Raw genomic sequence first — 22741 nt, 5'->3', positions numbered from 1 at the left:
GTTTACCGCACCTGAACTTCAGATGTAGCCACAACCTCTGTAGATCCCTTAGTGGGAGCTTTTGCTGGGGACCCGGCCGAGCTATGCCCAAACTGTAGGCGACCAGGAACTACGAGGCAATGGAAGTGTATGGTTTTAAGCTGCTGCATGTGTGATAATGTGCTATATAGTCACTAAAAGCTAATCCGAGGCACGTCCCACCATAAAGGAGAGTAGCAGTCATTTCTACACACCTATTAGACACAAAGGCTAATCCCATTACTGAATTAAGTCCTCTTTGTATTCCATTTGTCATCCATGAAATCTTATTTGATGAGGCCCTGCCCGTCAGATGAACAGTTTGGGGATATAGGATGGGGGCCAGGTGAAAACCCACAGTGAGTGCTGAATACCTCTCTCCCAGGGGTTGGCTTAGCTCGCTCCTTCAAAGACTGGTAGGAGATTAGGTAAATTCCCTAACCAGGAAGTTTGAGCAAGCATTTGTTTGCAAACTGGGAAAACCATTTGCTTCACCCTGGGCTGGAACTGGGGGTGATGTTTTACCAACAAATACAGTCACTGAAAGAGATGAGACCACCAGTGACCATAGGGTGGCCGCTTCCATTTTGAATCATTGGGGCGGAAATGGCAATCTGAAGTTTTCTTACTCAAGTAAGAAAGAGACCCTACCTTAGAGTGACTGCCCTTCTGGTTCCAAATGGAAGAATCTAGGCAAAAAGAAATGGGTACAAAGCACAGCTAGTCCTGTGTCCTTTTAGAATCTGACCTTCAACTGGGCTCAATGGAATGGATGTAAAGAGAAACCCAAATAGACAATGGTTCTGTTTTGCTCATTTCTCCAGTTTGTTTTTTCAAAAACCAAAACAAACAAACAAGAATCCAACCAACCAAACAAACAAACAAACAAAAAAAGTAGCCTAGATCCAAAGTTTCTTTTCTTTTCTTCTCTTTCTCCCCCCCCCCCGCCCCAGGATCTGCCAACCTAAATAGCAACTTGAGCATTTTAACTAAGGGAGTTACCATGGGGATGCAGGAAACACGCGGCTGCGGCACAGAGGAAGAACCAAGGCAGAAGCCACCAGTCACTTCCATCGGCAGAATGGCTGCCTTACAGAAAGCAGGCTGGCGGCGGGCCACTGGGCAAAAGAGACAGTGGGTTCTGCTAGGGGGGTTGATTTTGCCTACTATTACATCCCTACACCCAGAAAGGAAACCTTTATCTTTTAAGATTTAATTTTAATTTTGATTACATGTAAATGTTGGAGGTTGTGTATGTGACTATAGTGCCTGCAAGCCCGTAGAAGTCAGACGGCTTTGGTTCCCCTGAAGTTTAAGTTACAAGGGGTTATAAGCCGCTCCTGATGTACTAATTGGGAACTGAACTCAGGTCTTCGCTGGGGGAGTTTGTGAAACTTAATTGAGAAGCCATCTCTTCTGCCTCATCCTCCTTCTACATTCCCTTGACTACAGGATCCTATTAACCTAGAGGTGCATCTTGCAGACTAGCATTCTCATTTTGTTTCTCACGCAATCTAAACACAGTGAGCGTGGGGGGAAGATGCTGGAGACTTTTAAATAGGGCCATAGACCACGAGAGACTCTACCACTGCAGAGAGAAAAGGCAGGTGGGAGAGCTGAATAATGCATGCTCTCAGAGAGGAAAGCAATCCTGGAATAGCCATGAATCCTTCAGTCTCATTTAAAAGGAACAAAACTATACACATCAAGAAATGTCATGCTGACCGTCACATACTAACACTCAATAACAGAAGTCTTACAGTAAGGATGGTTTGCAGGAATTGTCCAGTCACAACAGATGACTAACTCAAGAGGAACTCTGGGTTATAAGGCATACCTCCACTACAAGAAGCATTTGTTAGATCAGTTGTCAAAATCCTTCTTCTAGATAAAGGGAAAATCTGGTTATCACTATCTCTGAGGCTTGAGAAGAGAAGTCAAGGGCTCAAATAAATCCACTGGTCTACAGAACAGGAGAATTAAGAACTGGTTCTCAGTCTGTTTTCAGTTCTCATGCTTTTTTTTTTTTTTTTTTTTTTTAAAGGGCCATTCTAGTTTGAATTCATCAGTAAGGTCATGAGCATCACCAAAGCCAGAGAGGAAACATCATACTAACCGAGTCCCTATTCTGTCACCTTCCTGCTTCTCTATGCTCAAGGAAGTATGTGGTGACCAACTGGGGACTTACAGCTCATAGTACAGTATGCATGGTAATCTACTAAAAATGTTTCTTGAATTCAATGGAGTCCACTCTCTGTCTATACATGGAGGGAAAGAGCCCAGCTTCCAAACACTTAGAACCCAGCCCTCTTGGAGTTAGTATTACTATGGTTTGCTAGTTAAGTGACAATGAGCACATGGCTATGACATGTCCCTGTAACACAGGGAAACAGTAACAACAACAACAAAAATCCTGCCTGGCCTCTCATTGTTACCAGAGCTCCTCACCCAGAGAGGGATATCTGTAGCAATAAACATAATCTCCTGTAATCATGGATTGTTTTTTCCCAGTGCTATAGGAACCGAGCTGTCTCCAGCCTGAGCATCTCAGAACTTAGAACGGCATTCAGGCTAGTGTTTGGTCAGCATTCAATGTAGTAGAATTGGAGCTTCAGAGAGGGCCAACTTGTGAACCTTGACCCTGCTGTATCAGGATCTTTCAAGACCTTGATGACCTTTCAAGACAACCCAGAGACTCACCTAGCATCCAGAAACCGGGAGCGCAGGATCATGACGGCCTCGCACGTGCTCTGCTTGAGCTGCATCTGGATGGAGCTGAACTTGCGGTGGATGATGCTGACCATCCTCTCGATCTCCTTCGGGGAGATGGGCCTGGTCCGGCTTTGCTCTCGAAGGAGGTTCATCACGTGGGTGGTAAATTCATTGCATGCCTACATGGCAACACAGGGAACGTGGGGTGAGTTGAAATTCACTGCTTAGCAAACAGAGTCCACAACATGCAGTTGGGGCGATTTTCTAGAGACTTGTACAAGTGAAGAAAAGTAGGAGGTTTGGTGGCATTTTATCAAATCTGATAGCTAGAATAAATGGTTGTCTGGAAATTCCTTTTCTTCCCAATGGCTCTTGCTCTACAATTAGGCCCTGGCTTTGACTTCTTAAGGGAAAATAAAATTCTGAATCATTTTAACATCATTTTTTTTTTTTGGATTTTATGACCATGAGAGGGGAGATAGTTAACATCCACCCTCGCCTTTTGGCCCTATGTTAAGAGCCAAGAGACTTGGGGTTGAATACATCAAGACAGAGCTTTCTCTGTCTTGTTCATTATCCCTGACATGGTAGGGCTTCCAAATACTCAATTTGGGGATACATAGACAGCCAAGAGTTGAAATCACAAAACAGAAAGCGCTGATGACTCTTCCCAGAGATCTCTCATTAGCTGGCTTTGAGTTTTATCTAAAGAAGCCCTCCTGTGCCTGGTCTACACACAGGCAATCGGTCCCCAGCAACCTTATAAACAGAGCACCCAATGTGAGTTACAGGGTCTAGCAACCACCCCTGGAGGAGTAGACAATCAGTTAGCAGTGGAAGTCGAAGTGGAAACCTAACTACTCCACGTCTGCATTGTCTCCATGTCTGGGACAACTGTGCTCCAGAGGGACGAAGGGACTTTCCCAAAGGCACATGGGAGGCCTGGGAGGACTGAGGTGTGACCCAAATGCTTCCTATCATTTATGGGCCTGGGGATGGAGAAGCTGAACTCGCTCTTCGGGAAACCGCTACCCACTCTTTCGGTTATTAATACTTAACATCCATAGTCTAGTTTCATTAGCTGAACACTCAATAAAATATCTATTCACCGATTAACTCGCAGCAATGCTGTAAAACTGTATTAGATTTGTAATGAAAAGAGCAAGATGGTGCTTCGAGAACTTCAAGTTAGGACTCAAAGGACTCCGAGTTTAATATGAAGAGCAGAAACATGCTCGGTATCGACAACATTGCATTGCTGTGCTTTTCCACCATAAAGCTCTTCATAAGTGCCAATAATGGAGCAGCAATAACAGGAGCCCACACTCATGGGCTATTTACTGAAGCATTCTGTGAGTTTGGATGACCAAAGGAACATGGGCAGAGGCATCCACAGTGGGAGGCCTGCTTTGAACCCTGTTCCTGTGAATATTTATACAAATTCTTGCATTATCAAAAGGCACATCTTCTCTGAGAGATTTAATTATTCTTCAACCCTCCAACACATTAAATGGTACCTATGTTCTTGTTCGTAGAGACCTAGATGTAGACGAGACTATTTGTATGGAGCAGGTAACGGGCTGAGTGACAGGCTGCCTGGGTCCCTGCCAGCTAGATGTACTCAGTAGTGGCATTTGGGGAAGCTCTATAACGTATCTGTGTTTCTTTCCCTTTGTCAGCTAGCATGGTAATCCACTACCTAAGAACATGCCGCAGAGACCTGCAGAGTTACTGTGTGTGCAATGTCTACATAGGCCAACAAATCTGTGTCTTCATTATTCCTTTAGAACACAGCTAACTTAGGGGCCGGAGAGACGGCTCAGCAGCTGAGAACACTTGCTGCTTGCAAAGGACCTAAGTTTAGTTTTCAGCACCCTCATGGCAGCTCCCCACCATCTGTAGTTCCTGTTCGAGGGGATCGGATACATTTCTCTGGCCTCCTTGGGCACTGTGTACAGGTGGTGCACTTCCAAACATCCAGGTAAAACATTTACACATAAAATAAAGTAAATAAATACAGAGGTGACTTAGCAATCCAACATATTATCCGGGCTTCATGCCTGCCTTGGTGAAATAAACGTGATAACAAATGTCCCCCTCTTTATGCTGCAGGAATGTGCTGAAGGAAAGGCCACAGATGGGTCTATATCGCATTCTCCATTCAGAAAAGTGTTATCAAGACATGGATCTGTTACAGTCTTTTTCCCAAGCCAAACCCAGACTCTGCAACTGTACCGCAAAGAGAGGGAATTAAAACCTGGCAGGACTTCCAAGGCCCCCACGACAGAGAGTAGAGGGCTAGGCTCTTAGCTAGTCCACAGTCATCCTTCTGAGGAAACAAAGCAATCCACTGGGCTGCAGCATCTTCACCTCTAGGGGACTTCCAGGAAGCAGGAGCTGCAGGCTAGGAGGTTTTGTCGAATGTACCAGCTCTCAGCTGGGAAGCCGCAGCGCTTGGTTAATAATAATGTGTTTCATTACTGTGAATCAAAATCCTCACAATATCTGGTGTTTAGTTTGGGCATTTTATTCCAGGGCCTTTTAAGCTCCACAATGGGCAGACAGTGGAGCCCTTCCACCTACTGCTAAGGCGAAGCGAAGCAGCTGCTAAACATCTGGGAGAACACACAACTGAGGCTCACGGTTTCTGAGTTTGTCTTTGATGGACAAGACTGAATGGTCTAGATTCATCTAGGACCTGAACTGTCTAAAATAACCCCTCAATTCCCCACCATGACAATGTCAGAAGCTGGCTGCTTCTGTTAGGTCAAGTGCTCACAGTGTAGACGTAAGGTACATATTTGAGGCTAAGACAAAATAGAACCCTCAGGGTCTGGTCATCTCTGCTGTGGACTATTACAGAGAACTACGATGAAGACTTCAAGCCACCTTGTGGGACATGGGGATTTCTACAAAGAAGTGTCCCAAGGAGGTTGCCCAAGGGTCTCTGGAGTCCTCGCAGGGAACCTCACAAGGTCTAGATTTTGGCTGACATCCTGCATGTTATTCAGTCTATCTTCTTCCTGTCTCCTTCCACCTGAATGTGGCACTAGTCCCATTCACAAAGGTAAGAGGAATCCAAGAGCCCCCTTAGCTGTGAACTGTTGTTATTCCACCCCAGTTCAGCACTGGAGAGTTACACTCCAGTGACATTGTTTATAAAAGCTGAGGAATTCCCCAAAGCAACAAGAGGGTCATTTCTATAAACAGACCTTGGAATAAGATTTGCTTTTTCTGATACCACATTTTTTTTTCTAATCTGTTTGAATACGTCAGCTTTTACCTACCTTAGCCACCACCATGATCTGCTACAGGAATATTCTATCACTGTCATTTAATAATGATGAAAGTTTCTAGAAGCTTCCTTATTTAATAACCTCGGGATAAAACAGTAACCTGCCTGTTGGGTTTATTTGGAGGGCTGGGGGTGAGGGAAGAGGTGGTAGTTAATTATCGTGTGTGGTTATCTGTTATCAATATAAAAAGAACAAAACAAAGACAGCAGAATTAACAGTAACAACTATGAACATGGAGGGTGACATTTTACCTGACTGAGGTTCCCTACTTTTAACAAAGCCCCCATGAGGAACTGTTACAGAAAAATGAAGAAGATGGATCTCTCAAACATACTAGCTGAAAGGTTAACGGCGCCATCGTCTTACAAGGAGCTATTTATTATAATTAACAAACTAATTTTAATAAATTATTAAGCATCCAGAATGTGCTAAGCAGAATTCACTTCTCACCCAGAAACTGCCCACATAAATAAGGAGACATGACGCTTTACTTCCTAAATCTAATAAATATACAAGACAAGTCGACCACTGCTACATTTGCATAATTTGCTGTGCACTCGTGGGGCTTTCCCCGAAGTTCTTTGCTTCCAACATCTCTATGATTTAGAATAGGCAGGAATCCATGAGAAGTTTCTAGAGGGAACATTTCTATCACTAGCCTGGTGCCAATAGTCCAGCCCAGGGAGGCAACAGGACATGCTTGTCATTTGATGTTGACCGATGGCTATACTTCCTTTTTCCTAATGAAGTCAGGTCTTCTTTCAATAAGAGTCAAAACAGGAGTGTAGGGCAACCTCTATTCCTTACTGGATGTGTGATCTCAGACACATGTTTAACCTCTTACATTCCACCGTCCTTGCCTGCAAATGGTCCTATGCATCCAACAAAATGGCAAGGAAGAGCAAGGGCAATTATATTGGCCCTGATGTCTTGCAAGTGAGTAAGTTATTGGAAGGGACTCCTGCTGCCCAAGTGGTCACCCACTTTGGACAAGGATGGGAGAGGGACAAGGGGGTTTCAACGGAGAAATCAATTCTGTTCTGTCTGCATTCCAAACAAATAATAAAGCCATCTTTCAACACCTCCAAGTCTAGCACACGTTGCAGTTGTGTGATCAGAGGAAGCTATATTCTGAGCTCCTTTCTTGCCTTGCTTATGTGGCATGAGTTAACCTAGATGTCAGGTCTAGGCAGGTTTCTAGGCAGAGACCAGACATCCTGGAGAAGGTGAAGTAAGAATTGCACAAAACAAAAGGAGGTCATCCAGAGACCTTTATAAGAAAAGGCTCCACACGCATCTTCTAAAGTTATCCCACTAAGTTGGGGCAGAGTCCAGATTCAGGATGGTCCATGTGGGGAAAAGCATCAAGATTAGGCAGAGCAGCTTATCTCAGACTCTTCTGGGACCCGAGAGAAGTCTCCATGAGCCAACAGTGTGTCAAGAACATATGTTCTCTTCCAAGGAGGTACAGGGCAATGACTCACAGTGCTTAACATGCTGGTTTTTCTTTTCCTTCCTTCAGCCTCAGTTACACCTGTCTGATGGCCAAATTTCACTATGCTTAACTGAAGGAGGCAGAATGGTTCCCCCTGCGTGAAAGAGTGGACTTGGTGGGTATCCTCCACTTCAAGGGTGGGCAGGAGTGCAATAATGACACTTTCTCCACTTTAAATTTTAAAATGTCCATTTCTACTTTAAAATTTAAATTTTCTATTAAGTTTGCATTTGCCATCTACCTAGGCGGTCATAAGTAGAGTGCTTTTTCTTTTTTTCTTTTCCTTTTTTGGGTTCATAAAAATAGCAAAAGAAAATCTACTCCATGGAGAAGACATCCTATAAAACCCAGGTTTAGCATAGAATCCAATGGTGACAACAAATGTGTTTGTCAGCTAAATAAATGGAGGAAAGTTAAAGGCCTTCTGATAGAGCACTATTGACCACAATGGCTGCGAAAATAGCACTGATACAGCAGTCCGAACGTATGGGGGACAGAAGGGACCTTCCCTAACCAGGGGTAGCTCTGTCACCATCAGGGTACCGCATCTCTGGACAGTGCTTTGTGTCTTAAACCATCATATTCTTTCTATCAGAGGATGTCAACGATCTGTCACAAATCTATAGTTCTCTATGAAATGCCTGCTCCTCCTTCAGGATACAGGATGCAGATAAGAGCACGTTGGATTCAGCTGATCCTAGCATGGAAAGAAAGGTCAGGTACAAGTGTCCCTTTCCATGGGATTCTCGGGGCATCAAAAGAATGATGTCCTTGAGGCCAAGGGAAGCTAGCGTGTGCTACAATCAGGTTGTAAGTCCGATAATGGTCCATGCATTGGGGGACTAGGGATATCCACATCCCTCGAGTGGTCTGGAGTTCCAGGCACAGGGTATTCCTCTCATTGATCATGCATATTTCTTAAGGCCATCATTTACAATGTCATGTTGTTTAGTGTCTTGCCCAACGTAAGGCTTGGGCTTTACCTAGTTGAGACCAGGGTCTTGAGGGGATTCAAGACTCAAGGGCCATAAGCCCTGACCTCTGGGAAAGGACTGACCAAGGCGGGTTTGCAAGCTGTAAGCGGCAGTTTGTTCTCCCCTTCCTCGGCCAAGGGCCAGTGTGAGGGTGTGTGGTTACCTGTTCATATTTCTCCAGCTCCGTGTGGTAGATTTGTCTGATCTGTGACAGTTTGGCTCTGTAATCAGAATGCTCCACTGAGTTGTCTGAACCTGCACCCCCAGAAGCTGCTGCCGCTGCCGCCGCTGCCGCAGAACCTCCTCCTTTCTCGGGCCCTGCTACCCCCTCTGCTAGCAGCATGTTGTCCAGTCGCATCAGCTGGGGATCTGTGGGCTCTTCTTCTTGGGCTCCCCGAATACTCAAAACTACAGAGAAAGACAAAAGAGAAAAAAGTTATAACAGCAACCCAAGGGAAACATTTAACAAGCGCAAAACATAAACCCCGCTGTGTTCCTCGGATACACTGGCTTCCAGATTACCTGCCATAGGGCCTGTGGAGAAAGGAGGAAGGGCTGGACAAGACCTGAGAGTGTGAAAATGTGGAAAGAGACCCTTGATTTGCTCCAAAGAAACTCTACTTAGACAAAGTCTCTAGAATAGGAGACTGGTGGGAGGAAGGGGGCATGGGGAGACAGTGGGGGGGGGCATGGGGAGACAGTGTTGTGGTGTGTGGAGCTTTACCTTGGGGAAGATAAAGTTGCTGAAAGTCCAGCACTGTGGTCATAGCTATAATCCCAGGAACAGGGAAGATCAGGGTTCAGAGAGAGAGAGAGAGAGAGAGAGAGAGAGAGAGAGAGAGATTTTATTTGTGTGTTACAAGCTAGAAGCTAGATTGGGCTACATGAGGCCTTGTCTCTACCCTCTCCCAAGAGAGTCGGATGATGGTGGCGGGTCACACAACCATGCAAATCTAGTGAATATTGCTAAACTGAACTCTACAAAAGAGTCAAACTTCCCATTATATGTGCTGTATCACAATCAGTATTAGACTGCAAACATTAATTATAACACAATAGGATTTTTTTATTTTAATCTTCAAACTGTAAGGTTTTGAACAACAAAAAAAATATTTCTTCATTTCTTTCTTAAGATTTCTGTTTGTGGCTTTTACTCTGTGACTTTCTTTGTAATATTGAATTAACCTATATTTTCATTTCCAAAATAACTTCAGCAGGGTAAATCTAGTTCATGCAATTAAATCTTGAGACCTTTTCCGTGGACTAGCTGAAAGAATAAAGAGTAGTCTAGAAAAATAGGAAGACAAATTAACCCCAGCATAGGGACATGCTGGTTTTAAAACTGAGATCCATCTGTTCTGGGTGGTGAGCTCTCTGTCCTGTGCACAGCCAGGGTGTGGTCTTTGTTATGAGATGTTTTCATGGATTCAGCAACCCCAGGGCTCTGGTAGAACCGAGTTTCAGATCTAACTCCGGCTGCTTTTTATGGAAACACCACAACTTTGTGGGTGGGGTGACTTAGACTGAAACAGATGAAGTGATCCAGCTGCGCGGCTCACAAGAGACGCTTCTGTCCCTCTTGCACATAATCTGCCTTCAAATAAACAAACCACTCGACTAAATCCAGTTGTGGCATCAGCCGCCAAGCCTTTGTGTAGAGACAACAGGAAGACCGTTTTCAATGTTGAAGAAAAGCCGAAGAGAATTCTGGGAGAAGCAGAAAAGGAAGAAAGTACTTAGAAGATGAGAAGAGGGCATGGAGGTGATGTTCCAATGGACAGACAAGGACCCTGAGAGTCAAGAGCTGTTTGGGGGTACCAAGAACTTCCAGTCTCCTAGGCAGTCCTCCTCACTCCAAGGGCTGTGTTAGGGAAGGTAGAAATGAACTCAACATAAGGAGATGCAGAGATGAAGCCATCCCCTCACAGGAAATGCCTGCATCACTACTGGCTGTGCCCCATGCTCCTGGCTTCTAAGAGGTACCATCCTGGTGAATTCATTCTGAAGGAAATTCTAATTCCTGTTCAAGGGGAAAAACTACAGCATGGCTTTCATCAAACACTGGGCAGTAGGAAGGAGGTCACAGGTGGTGGCAGAGATTATAAAAGGCACTTCTCGATGAAGAAGAAAGGGAAGGAGAAAGGACGGAGAGATGGAGAGGAGAAAAAGAAACCTAAACGTGCACACCGCAGCATCTGCGCATCCACGAGTCTTTCCCTTCTACACCACAAGTCTTCTTCCCATGTACAAACCAGGTTGCTACTGTGGGGATAACAGAAGGTGACATGGTTATAGTAGAATACTTTGAGGATCCCCTTCAGTGAAAACTGATTCTCGTATGCTCAAAAGTTTCAATAGAAAACTGTCCCTTGGAGTGACTGTTAACAACATGGCCATGTTCTTCTGTGTGGTGAACATTTCACTCAGATCTCCAAAGTTCTCTGAAGAACTCAACATGGTGGGCTCTGAACACACTGTGGAGAATCTAACCTTCTCTACAGGGTCTCAAAGTCCAGACAGCTCCCCTCCCTCCCCTGTTCAATGAAGGTATGAGGGCATCACTTGTAGGGTTTATAGGTGTGTTTCTTGGCATCGAGAATTTTAATCACTTTATCAAAAAGATATTTATGAGCCACTTACAAATTTCAAAAAAGAAATTACTTCTGAGCCATTAAATACTAGAGTTAGATAGTTGTGAGCTCCGACTGGGTGCTGGGACTTGAAACCAGGTCCTCCAAAAGAGTGGTTCATACCAGTGAGCCATCTCTCTAGCCCCCCAAGGCAATATTCCCATCCACTTTCATTTACTGTTTCATTCATTCAACACAGAGCTTACTATAGGTCTTTGATCTCAAGCTCACAAGGCCCCTATTTAGCTTCCACTGTATGCTGAAGTTTTACAATTACATCTCACTACACCCAGCTCTGAAGCCAGTCTTCTGACTCTAATGTCAAATACCTTCCCTTCAGCAGAGGTCAGAGCAAACTCCCAGGCTAAAAAAACTTCCTACCATGCTAAGGATGATAACATTTGGCCAGGTGCTAATAAGCCTGAAGGTATTCTCCTGGTGACTCTGCAGCCAATGCTCCCTGGACATGGCCCATCACTAAGAGATGATATCGTCTGTTCTCATCAATGACAGTATCATCAACAGCAACACCATCATCAACAACAGCATCATCAACAGCATCATCAACAACAGCATCATCAACAACAGCACTGCCCAAAAGAACATTATCCAAAAGTCTGCCCCCCCCCCCAGACTCTTCCTGCCCAAAGCAATGTCTGGTACTCCCCTTCTCCAACAGAGTAGGTGCCAAAGATGGCCTCCTAAACTCCCAACTCACCCTTTAGCAAAACCAGTTGTGAGAGACTGGCACCTACAGAACACAGAGCAGGTAGGTGATCATGAGGAGGTTGGCACTATTGGGTCCCATATGCCTGATATTCCCTGAGACGATTCTCTGGGTTGTAGTCATGCCCCAGACTCAGTGCTTTTAAACAGCTAAGCTCCTCCTCATAAATTCTTCTCAAACTAATGAATATCTTGCTTGTCCTTGACATTTTAAGTATTTTAAATAAGATAAGGAACTCCCCAAGGCTGCTGCGCGAGATACAGAATCTAACAGTGCTAATGCCCGTCCAGGGTGGAGGTTTCAGGCAGACAGTGCACTTGGATGCGCTGATTCCTGCATGGGGAATGAAGATCTACCTAGGGAGGGAGTGGGATAGGCAACAATAAACGTGCTTGGTTTTTACATCATAAATGCTTTCAACAAATACTCTTTCAAAAGAAATTTGGGTTTGCTAGAAATATATAAATAGGTTCCACCAGAAATTTGAAAATAAAAGAATGAAAAGATACAGAAAAAAAAAGCCCAGATGAATCCCTACACACATTGAGCCTTCTAAATTATACTCTAATCATGAAAACAGACAATGTTGGAACATGTGCAGGACCTAAATGCAAAAGGGGAACACTTCGCTGTGCTCTATTACTCAGGAGGTTCTGGTTCTGAAGGCCTTGAGCTACATTTGCACATTTGGAGAAGGAATCTTGAAATCCTAGAAGAAGATTTCAAAAACAGGTATTTTTTTTATAAAAACAGGTATTGGGATTCACTGACCCAGAAAATGTTCAGCTAGTCAGTTAAAAAAAAAAAAAATCCCACCAGCATTAAATAAATGAGCGAAACAGCTGATACGGCTAACCGAAGTGATGCTTCCTATTTATGGCTTGAAGTCAGTGCTCTGGTGAGTTGGAGACAAAATGATTATTTAAAAGCTCCTTTTTATCTTTCTAGCACCATGCAAGACTCAAATGAACCTTTCACTGGGACACCAGAGATGTTAATACTCGTCATCCAAGATCCAATTTCAGTCAGCCGAGCTGTTACCTAATCCAGCAGCCATCACATATGATCAGGTTCCCGCCTCCCTGATGGGTGCCCTGCACCCCCTCCCCTTCCTTTCCCTCTCCTTCCCCACAGCTTTCCTTGAAACAGGCTTTACAGGGCCCTGATGCCTGAGGATGCTGGCAACACAGAGTTGGAACAGCCCCACTGGCTGCACGTTAGGTAATAATTCTTAAAGGAGTTTTTTACCCATATATCCCCCCTCCCATCCCAATCAAGACAGAGACCAGTCAAGACAGGTAAGTGATGTCTAGAGAGGTTGTCATGGCCTTTAGAAAACACCTGAAGTCACATTCACATTGCTGCCATCACTTGCCCTAGGGTTAATCCTGTGTTAAAACTCCAGTGATAAGGAGACTGTCACAGCCCGGTGAGGAGCTGCTCTCACAACTGGCCTCCCGCTGTTCAATCTTTATTTATTTTCTTCACACAAGGAGAAAAACAAACCAAACCCAAAGGCACAGTCAGAGAACTGGTGGGAGGGCCCTGCTAAGGACTGTTTTGTCCTTGGCTGAGCAAAGCTGATCCAGAGCCACTCCTAGTTGGTTGCCACTAGAGGGCACTCTCCCCCCACCAAGGACTTGTACACAGGCTGGTTCCACAGCCACCAACATCTCCAACAGAGCTGGGGAAATGGATCTGCTTGGATTCAAGCTCCCAAAGGTGGGCAGGAAGGGAGGAAGACACATTTACAGAGAGCATTGTTTTAGGGCATGGGGTGAAACTTGAAAGTCGCTCAGATGAGCGAGAAAAGAGACAATTGCTGATGATAGACACTGAATAGAGACATGGCTTAGAAAAGGCTCAAGAGAGCTTCCTTGAAACCCCAGAGTTTTACAGTCCCCAATGGCACTGCCTTTTCTAAGACAGACTGCCATTCCCCAGTGAGGAGAGATGTTGAAGCCTGTGGAACCAGGGTTAGGATGCCCTTGTACTTTTAGAAACAAAAAATATTCAGCCCTTGGGAGCCAGACACAGCTTCCACGCACTGGAACGCACCATCGGATTCTATAAAACACAAGTTCAGCTTGCACCCTCACAGATTATAAAGGTAAAGCCACTTTGCTAAAACCCGAACAAGCGGGGCACAGCCAGGACTCCTGCCACCTTGCAAGCAAAACTGTGAGTTCTTGGAAAGTAGTGGTGGTTTGATGACCCAGCACGAGCTCATGGATCTCACAGTGCGCATCTATTCAGCTGTCCTTGGAGCGCTAGTGCATGGGAGCCAAGTAGGATGTAGGACTGTGGCATCCTGGCATTTGTATCTCACCGCCCTTCTAGGCCAGGCAGTCAGTTCCCTGCATATGCCTACCTTCCAGGTCTAAGCTACACTGGAGACAAAAGGCTTCTCTCAGTCATCGCTTCCATACTCATTTCAAGCAAGTCAGATCTGCCTGACAACCTTACACAAGCAACACTATAGTGACATTAAGCCTGAACTCCGTAGACTTAACTTGGTATGTCTGTTCTAGGCCCACGTTGTCCATGGTAAAGGTTCTCGGTGCAGGGGAGAACTAGACACAGGACCAGTACCTGTGAAGAATTCCTATGAGACCTGAAAGTAGGGCCTGACAGCAAAGTGACCCCAAGTGCAAAGTCACAACAAAAGGACACTGTGGAGTGTTGAGTGAACCAAATTACTAAGCAGGTATTAAAAATGAGCTGGGTACTGCAACTCCCCAAGATGCCACAGACATGGACTCCGGTTTCTAGAAGGCCGTAATTTACATATCTGTGGACCTACTTCTACACCAACTACTTTTAGATCTGGAGACCCCCCTGTCCTTCCAGCTTCTGTCACTTCCCACAGGCACAGTCAACATCCAAAAACTACTAGATGCTTCTCCAGCTGGGAAATAACTTTGCTATAAACCGATTCTTTTAAACCGTGTCAGGCCCCACATCCTCCATTACTTGCTACCCCGAAGCTCAGGGTTGTATGTGCGGGTGCTCTTCACTCCCGGTTCGCAAGCCTCTTCTGTGTTTGATGGAAAAGCTGTCCTGGGGAATTATTTTAAAGAGTCGTCTATCAAGTAAATGGGAATGATTAACCATTTGATTTCCCCAGTTTCGCAATCTGGCTTTACAGGCAGCTGCCAGACAGCGGTTGATGGATGGACCCCAGAGAGCCCACTCAGACCTCAGAGCACCAAGTGGGGAATCTTCTGCAGCTGGCCTACAGTGACCCCATCAGAGAGGCCCCAGTTTACAGAATCTGTAAACCTGGCGGTTACCCCAGTACTCACTATCTTAGAATCACAGTGGCCTAGGTCTGAGTCAGTCTCCTAAGCTGTCGCCGTCCCTGTGGTATTTGGTGTGAAGCTGTCTTTTAATTCTTCCGACATTTTTCTTGGTTTGTTAAGCAGGTATATAACAGCATATATGACCCGAAGAGGGCTTGTAGACTTCCCTCCAGCAACAAGATACTGAGAGCTTCAAATGCTTCAGGACATGTATATTTATGGAGTGTTTACTATGGTGCCATGGCTGTGCCAGGAGCTGAAAATGCACTCGCTTCTTCACACTTGGCCAAGAGCCACCGCATGTGGAGCTTTGGGTGAAGTTTTAACGCAGGAGGTTGATAACAAAACACAGGACACTCTTGGGATACTTCTACTATTTTGGGTGTTTATGTCTAGGGGTTTTCTATAGAGATGCACGGAGTTTTTCTTGCCTTTTCTCTGGGTTAGCTTCCAGCTCTTCTGGTCACAGGACTTTCTACTTCTCGGGGGATGTACGGGCATGGATCCCATTCACACATTCCCTGCTTGGCACACTGAGTCTCCCCGGGCCAGCTGGCAGTGAGAAAGCTAATGCACTGGGCAACAGGCGCTTACATTTCTGGATGGGTGCCGGCTGCCTGAGTGAGGGACTTATAGATCTTAATAGCTAAAGCTTGTATCGCTGCTCAGGAAACCCCTTTGCTTAAAGGAAAGCTACCAAAGCTGAGGGTTGGGGCATGACTTCATGCTGCCTCTGCCCTCAGATCCATGTATTCAGAGATCTGAGGAAAGGGGCTGAGGCACGCGAGAGGGCCAGGGTAGAGTGTGCAAGGCCTGGACCGCACATGGGAGCTCATGATGCAAGCAGCCACTTCCCACGTGGTTACGCATGAGAAGCAAGAGAGACATGGAGCCCCTGGCTGGAGGATGCTGTGCACTCCAAGGCTTCTCTCGACAGTGGCATCTCCTCCACAAAGTCACTGTGGAAAGCAGGAGAGGATTCTTAATTCTTTCTTGCCTTAGGCCGAAAATATTTTGCGGTTTGAAGTCTTGATAAGGTGCCCAGGATATTGCCCAGTTCTTGCCAGAGCATGATTAGCTCCCTGCACCGCCCCCAATAACACTATTGGGGTTCTCTTCACTCAGCTCTGGAACATGGCATAGGAGCGTGCACTGAGATAGGAGTGGGCTATCTCCATGCTAGCCCAGCTTTCAGATCCTCATGGGTGGCTTGGCCTCTCTTAGTTTCAGTTTCCTCTTCTTCAAACAGGTGGTGACAACGGCAAGTTGCCACAGTTCTTATAATGGACAAAACAAGGTTGCCATTGTTGTTGTTGTTATTATTATTTTATTTTTTATATTTATTATTGTTATTATTATTTATTATACTTTTTGTTTTTGAGATATATTCTCTCTACATAGTCCAAGCTGTCCTGGAAGTCACTATATAGACCAGGAGGTCTATATACTCAACCTCTGCCTTCCCAGTGTTGGGATTAAAGGCATATACTGCCACCCTGGCCTATTATTATTATTTACAAAAGCATAATCCAGTGTTTGGTGCAAGGAAGGTCCCTTTGATGCTCACACCTGTTAATACATTACTCCTGAGTGGGGGCTGGAAGATCAGGAGTTCAAGATCACCCTCAGCTACAGTCTGAGGTTGCCCCATACTGTTCTAGCTAAAGCCTTTGGGAGAGGGAGGCATTGGCAAAGGATCAGAAACAGATTTAGAGTTTGGTGTCTGGTTCCTGAATGTTGTAAATCTACAGTAAAGAAAGAACAAGCATAAGCCGGTGAGTGCAGCCATATACACGGGCACACGCAAATGCATACACATACCACCCATGTACGCTTCTGAACAGCCCTGATCAGTGATGTCATCGCATCCCACGAATCCATCATTCCTCAATGTGTAGAGTATATTTCGATGCACCCTCTTCTTTTTCTCCCCTTCCCTACTGCTTGGGATCCTGTGCTGCTGTTCTAAGCACTGTAAGGCCCCCCACTGCTTTGAGAATCTTGTGTTTTATATATTTGGGGAAACGGAAGCAGAGGACAACCTTGCGTGTTGTTCCTTGGGTGCTACCCACTATTTCTTTTTTCTTTCTTTCTTTCTTTCTTTCTTTCTTTCTTTCTTTCTTTCTTTCTTTCTTTCTTTCTTTCTTTCCTTCCTTCCTTCCTTCCTTCCTTCCTTCCTTCTTTCTTTCTTTCTTTCTCTTCCTTCCTTCTTTCTTTTCTTTATTTTGATTTTAGACTTGCCAATTCCTCTAACTGAGTGGAGAAAACATTACAGGTATCCATCTGCCAATCTCCTCCTCCCCACTATACCCGGCTTTTGTATGCCTGCTTTTCACATAGATTCTCCAGACTGTATTCTCCCTGAGTCCAAAAGCATCTGTGTCTTCCCCTACCCACCAGGGCTCACACTGGATGCTTTGGCCTCTCTGGAAGGCTGGAAGACCCCCGGGAACCACTTGGCTCGGAAGTAGCCTCACCTTATGTCTGACAAGCTAGCCTTGAAGTCTCCTGTAGTGGCTGTTTTCAAAGTTTCATTAAAAATACATAAATTACAGTTAGAAAGAGCGTAAAGACTCTATTCATAGCCTGAGGTTTGGGGAAACATGCTTCAGTCTTAAGTTTGGGTAGGATTCAGCGCTTGCAGCCAGCATCCTCTGCTAGGGCATGGAGAAACGCCACATTCAAAACATTAAAACAAGTTGCTATTGCTGGGCCTGCGGCCTGTGTGGGTTCAACTTGTTGATGTCGACGCTCAGGATAACAAATGTCTTTTCTGCTCTTAGTGGTGAAACTTTCCTGACCATATTCACAAAGTAATAGAGGCAGAGAGATTTTCTCTCTAACTTTCCAAACGCTCTCATCAGAACTAAGTTGCTTGCTTTGAGGTACCACAAGTTGCACCTAACCACCCAACTCCCCACCACCCTTTGTCTACACAACAGAGCAAGCACTCTAAGTAATCTATGACCAGCCACAAAGTACGTTTGAAATAAAGATAATGTTCTCAAAAGAATCTTCTTAAGTTTTTTTTCCTCCATTGACTTATTTGGGGCCAGTTTCCTTGACAGTAGTGTGAATGACCTAGAGGGAAGCACAGACCCCAAGGGACATCCACAAACTTCTTTGACAACTCAGTCCTAACCCCATCTGTGTTTCAATGGCCCACATTGGGGAAAAAATACAAGCGCTGAGGTACTTCTTCACCTTGCTGAATGAGGTCCCCTTTCCAGCAAGATGGAGATGCAAACCTCTGCAGGTGAAACCCTGGGAAGGAGAGATGACCAAGAACAAAGAGGAGGTTGATGGTAGGCTCTGTAAACAGGTGCTATACTATATGTGCCCTTTGCTTGTGTTCTTCCACTTCCCTCTCCCTCTGCACCAGACCTATGACCTCACTGACTAAGAGGATGAAAGTTTAAGATGCAGGAGAGAAAACAAGAGCACATTTAGCTTGAAGAAAGCAAAAAGAAAGGACTTCTAGAAGTCAATGAGAACCATTATCAATTCAACTGCCACTCAGGGCCACAGAGCATCTTATGCAAACATGCATGTCAACTACATTAACATGTATGTGGACATTTGCATGCCAACCACATTAATACATATGTGAACAGTTGACAAATGAAAGGACCCGGGCAAGGGACCATCCTGAGAAGGACCAGGCAGAAGGCTGGCACAGAGGTGACAGCCAGGCAGAGGCTGGCACAGAGGTGACAGTAAGGGGTAATTCACTTGTTTCTTTCACCTTTATTTTTCTCCAGAGTTCACAGCTGCACGCAGGAAGGCAACGGGTTTAGCTTTTCTTGCAGCTCACAAGCCATGTGACCAAGTCCCAACAGTGACCAGTGAAAGGAAATAGGGGGTAAAACTCTTCAGGAACCTCGTGAGAAGGGGAACACCCTTCTCGGGGTTTTCTCCTTTTCTTCTGGTAACTGGAATGGGAAATAACAGCAGGCGCCCTGGCAGTCTCGTTATATCATGAGGTGCTCGGGACACTGGAAGCCTCACCCAGCAAACCAGCTAGAAGTGAGACAGAACTCTCTCGTACCCTCTAGAGAACAGAGAATAACCAAGCTGCATTTTGTTTAAGGCATATTTTGGCATCATTCAGGTTTTTGTTTGTTGTAACTAATTCTAGTTGGTACAAACTGTTAGGAAAAGGGTACGAATCTAGAAGGCAGGGTGATTTCACCTTGGTTAGAGAGTTACAGGAAATTAGAAAATGCAGATTTAGAGGTGACTCACAGCAAAAATCAAGTCAAGCCTTGACAAAGTTCCTCCAGACAGAGAGGGCTGGGCCACTAGGGGCCTCTCCTAGATACTCCCAGGTCATGAGTGGAGGCCAGAGAAGCCAGAAGTCTGGGTGAGTGGATGCGAAGGGGAGATGTCACATGACCAGGGTACTTAGTGTGCAGAAGATTCCTTTGACCTTGACCAGGAATGCAGGGGTGGGGAGAGGAGGGTGTGCATAAGGACTTGATAAGAACACCTTGTTCCTTTCTTCCTACCCTGCCCAGAGGAAAACTCAACTCTACCAGCTATAGAGGGGGAAGCAAATAGAAAAGGGGTAGCTGATGGGAGGGGAGTTCTGACATCAGTTTAGACCAAGAGCCGGAAACCTGCCTACAGATATACAGCGGATGCCTCCGAACACAACCGTAGAAGAAGAAGCCATGGAGCCAAAATAGCGGGTGCAACTGGTCGGGTGCAGAGGTGATCAGGTGCAGGGGTCCTAGTAGGCCTGGGTCCTAGGCCACTCTACTTATAGAAGGAACAGCGGCCATTTGTTGCAGCATCCACAGACCTCCCCAGAGAAGCACACTGAACCTGTACACAAGTCTATTGACTTTCCCTTTTCCAAAACAGCCAACACCTGTGATCCCAAGACAGTCATCTCACAAAGGCATGGAGGGTCAGGCAGGGTCCTTCAGGGAGATGGTGAGTACAGTCCTTGACCCACCTCAAAAGCCACCCTCCGTCCAACCTTATTGTTGCCAAGTCACCATGCCCTGCCTTTCTCCATACGAGGGAAACAGAACACATCAGCACAGAGGCCAATGGGGCCTTTTCCTGCTCCTCGGAACTTCCCAGCATTCTCCAGAAGCCCCCAGGCACCGAGGAACAAAGACCAGCCAAAAGTCTGAAACTCTGGAGTCTCATCACAGAGAGAGACATGCAAGCTGAGGAATCCTGGTTGTGCTGGGGACAGGGCATTAGGAGATCCTGAACTCTAGGTTACAAAGCACGCCTGCCACATTCACTAGCTAGTCTCTGCATGAAAGAGACAAGCATCTCAGAGACCAAGAAAGTTGGCTTACTTACTCTAGGGGATAGGACGAATCTGCCTCAGTAGGGTACCTAATTCTTTCTCAGAACCTGTATCTTTTCCTGGGGACTCAGTCTTCGTGGGCTGTCCTCCATGGTGTCTCTCCCTCTGCCCCCAGCACAGCTAAATGGCTAAATCATGAACCCATGGACCTCTGCTGGCCAAGTGAGTCACACGTATCCTGAAGTCATGTAGGCATTCACGATTCATCCTAAGCAGGCCTCCTCCAATGCCGATTCTGGTTTCCTGGGGACATTTTAAAGGAGAAGTAGATTTCAAGCAAATGATTGCAACTTATCGAAAATAATGTGCTACTTAGCGTCTGCGGCAGACATCCTGGCAGGCAGTGAGGGGAAGCAGCGCCGGAGCAGATGGGCGCGATTAGGCTCAGATTTTCAGATGGGCTTTTTTTGTTGCTGTTGTTGCTGATGCTGCCTCTGCTTGTTTCTGCACACTTCTAACATCAGGAACTCGGGAATGAGCGCCCACTCCCTTCCTCTCTGCCCTGAGATAGGGCTCCCTACAATGGAAGCAATCACCCTGGGGGGGGGGGGGCAGTACAGTGGGCATCATGATTAGCATCATTGAAATGTATTTGTACCACACAGCTCTGGCTAAATACATCAGTGACTGGCAGAGAGATGGATGAGGCATGAGCTTCATTTTCCTTTAAAGATTCACCTCCCCGAGGCTCGGCCTTATTTACTTCGGTTACTACCATATTTCCCTGAAGAAGTGTCTTGTTTTCTCATTCACCTAGTGAGCCAACATCTTCTCCAAATGTGTAATATCTGCCCTGAAAGTTCCAGAGCTTTTCCATCATTTACATCCCGAGCCTGGCTTGGCAAGCACCTTGGGATGGGCCTCGCTGGACTCCAGGAGAGACAATAGCTAATAGCAAGCCGTCCCTGTTTACATACATAAACACACACACACACACACACCTATCAAAAAAGTGTGTGTGTGTAGCATACATGTTTGCTGCATGTGTTATGTGTGGAGAAAGCAGACACTGCTCTGCTACTCTCTACATTTTGAGGTCTCCAATGGAACCTGGAACCTGTCTCACTGCCATCAAGCTACAGAAATCTTTCTATCTCTGCATATACAACCTTCAGGGTGCAGGCATGCAGGTCACACTTGAGTTTTTATGCAGATACTGGGAGTGTGAACTCAGACCTTCATGCTTATGTGGGAAGTACCCTACAGATGGGGAGAAGATGTCATTGGAACCATGAAACTTGGGATTAAGTTTTCTGGTCTAAAACACAGAGAGCTGTTTTAGAAATCAAATTTGCTTTTCTTTTTCTACATCAATGCTTGGCACTGGCACTGGGTTTGACTGCAGACGGGCCATTCCTACCATGTCTAGCGTCAGCCTCCCAGATCAGCTAGAATAAAGCTGGGTCTCACGTAGCAGAGACTGGCACCAAACTTACTCCACAGCTCAGGGTGGTAAACTCCTGATTCTCCTGCCTCCTCGTCTCTGCTCTCAGGTGTTTTACAATTACAGGTGTACACCAATGGAGACCTCAAAATAAGATTTTCTTAGCTTGCTCACAATGGTCTGCACAAATTTCACCAATAGTGCTGTTTCTCCAAAGACCTGGGCGATCATGACAGTGGCAAGCTCACTGGGTTCCTATTCTCCACGTGGCCCATACCTGAGCTGGGAAGACTGGAACAGAAAGATGACTGACTATTGAGAATCATAGGGGAAGGAGCAATTTCACCAGTGAAATTGGCAGAATAGATGATGAGCCAATGATAAAGGAGCCAAAGCATCCCCTGATGATATTTTTTTTGTTGGAATTAAACTTTATATATCAACTTATTGAAATTTAGTGTGGTCGCTGTGAATGCTCCATGGATGGTGTGGGAGACGAAGCCTTTTATTCTGACATGGGAACTGAAGTACACAGGAGGCAGAAGGACCTATGGGCACAGAACTAGCTCTGCAGGTAACTTAAGTTGGGGCTCCTTCTCCCCTCTTCTGGTCTCGCAGCTGCTCTCCCCCTGGTACCCAGGTAGCAGAGTGAGCAAAGAGTGGACATTAAGTGGCAGCCTGCAGCTTCACAGGGGAGAGGTCAATGCCAGCATCTCGACTGCCTTTTACAGAATTTCTTTCTGTTTTTCCTAAACTCACCTACATCAGTAAAACTGAGAGCAAGGTGTCCATTTCTACAGCTTTAAAAATGACCCCTTCTGTCCTAAAACAGACAATAAGTTCACCAAATATTTTGACTAGGACAACAAAAAGT

At 45.6% G+C, this 22741-nt stretch overlaps 1 protein-coding gene across 4 annotated transcripts in view; it reads right to left on the bottom strand.

Annotated features, from left to right (window-relative positions):
* Pbx1 (PBX homeobox 1) overlaps window positions 1-22741 on the bottom strand; it is a 307671-nt gene that overhangs the window by 76033 nt on the left and 208897 nt on the right. For all 4 annotated transcript variants that reach the window (XM_057769556.1, XM_057769558.1, XM_057769555.1 and 1 more), the window contains exons 3-4: window positions 8659-8903; window positions 2719-2909 (exon numbers count right to left, since the gene is read on the bottom strand). In XM_057769556.1, the coding sequence (XP_057625539.1) occupies window positions 2719-2909; window positions 8659-8903 (436 nt within the window). The remainder of the gene's footprint in view (window positions 1-2718; window positions 2910-8658; window positions 8904-22741) is intronic.

Source organism: Chionomys nivalis, chromosome 5 (genome assembly GCF_950005125.1).
Source record: "Chionomys nivalis chromosome 5, mChiNiv1.1, whole genome shotgun sequence".
In the NCBI taxonomy this organism is placed as follows: Eukaryota; Metazoa; Chordata; class Mammalia; order Rodentia; family Cricetidae; genus Chionomys; species Chionomys nivalis.
The sequence above is the reverse complement of the archived record's forward strand: the minus strand, read 5'-3'. Positions and strand labels throughout refer to the sequence as shown.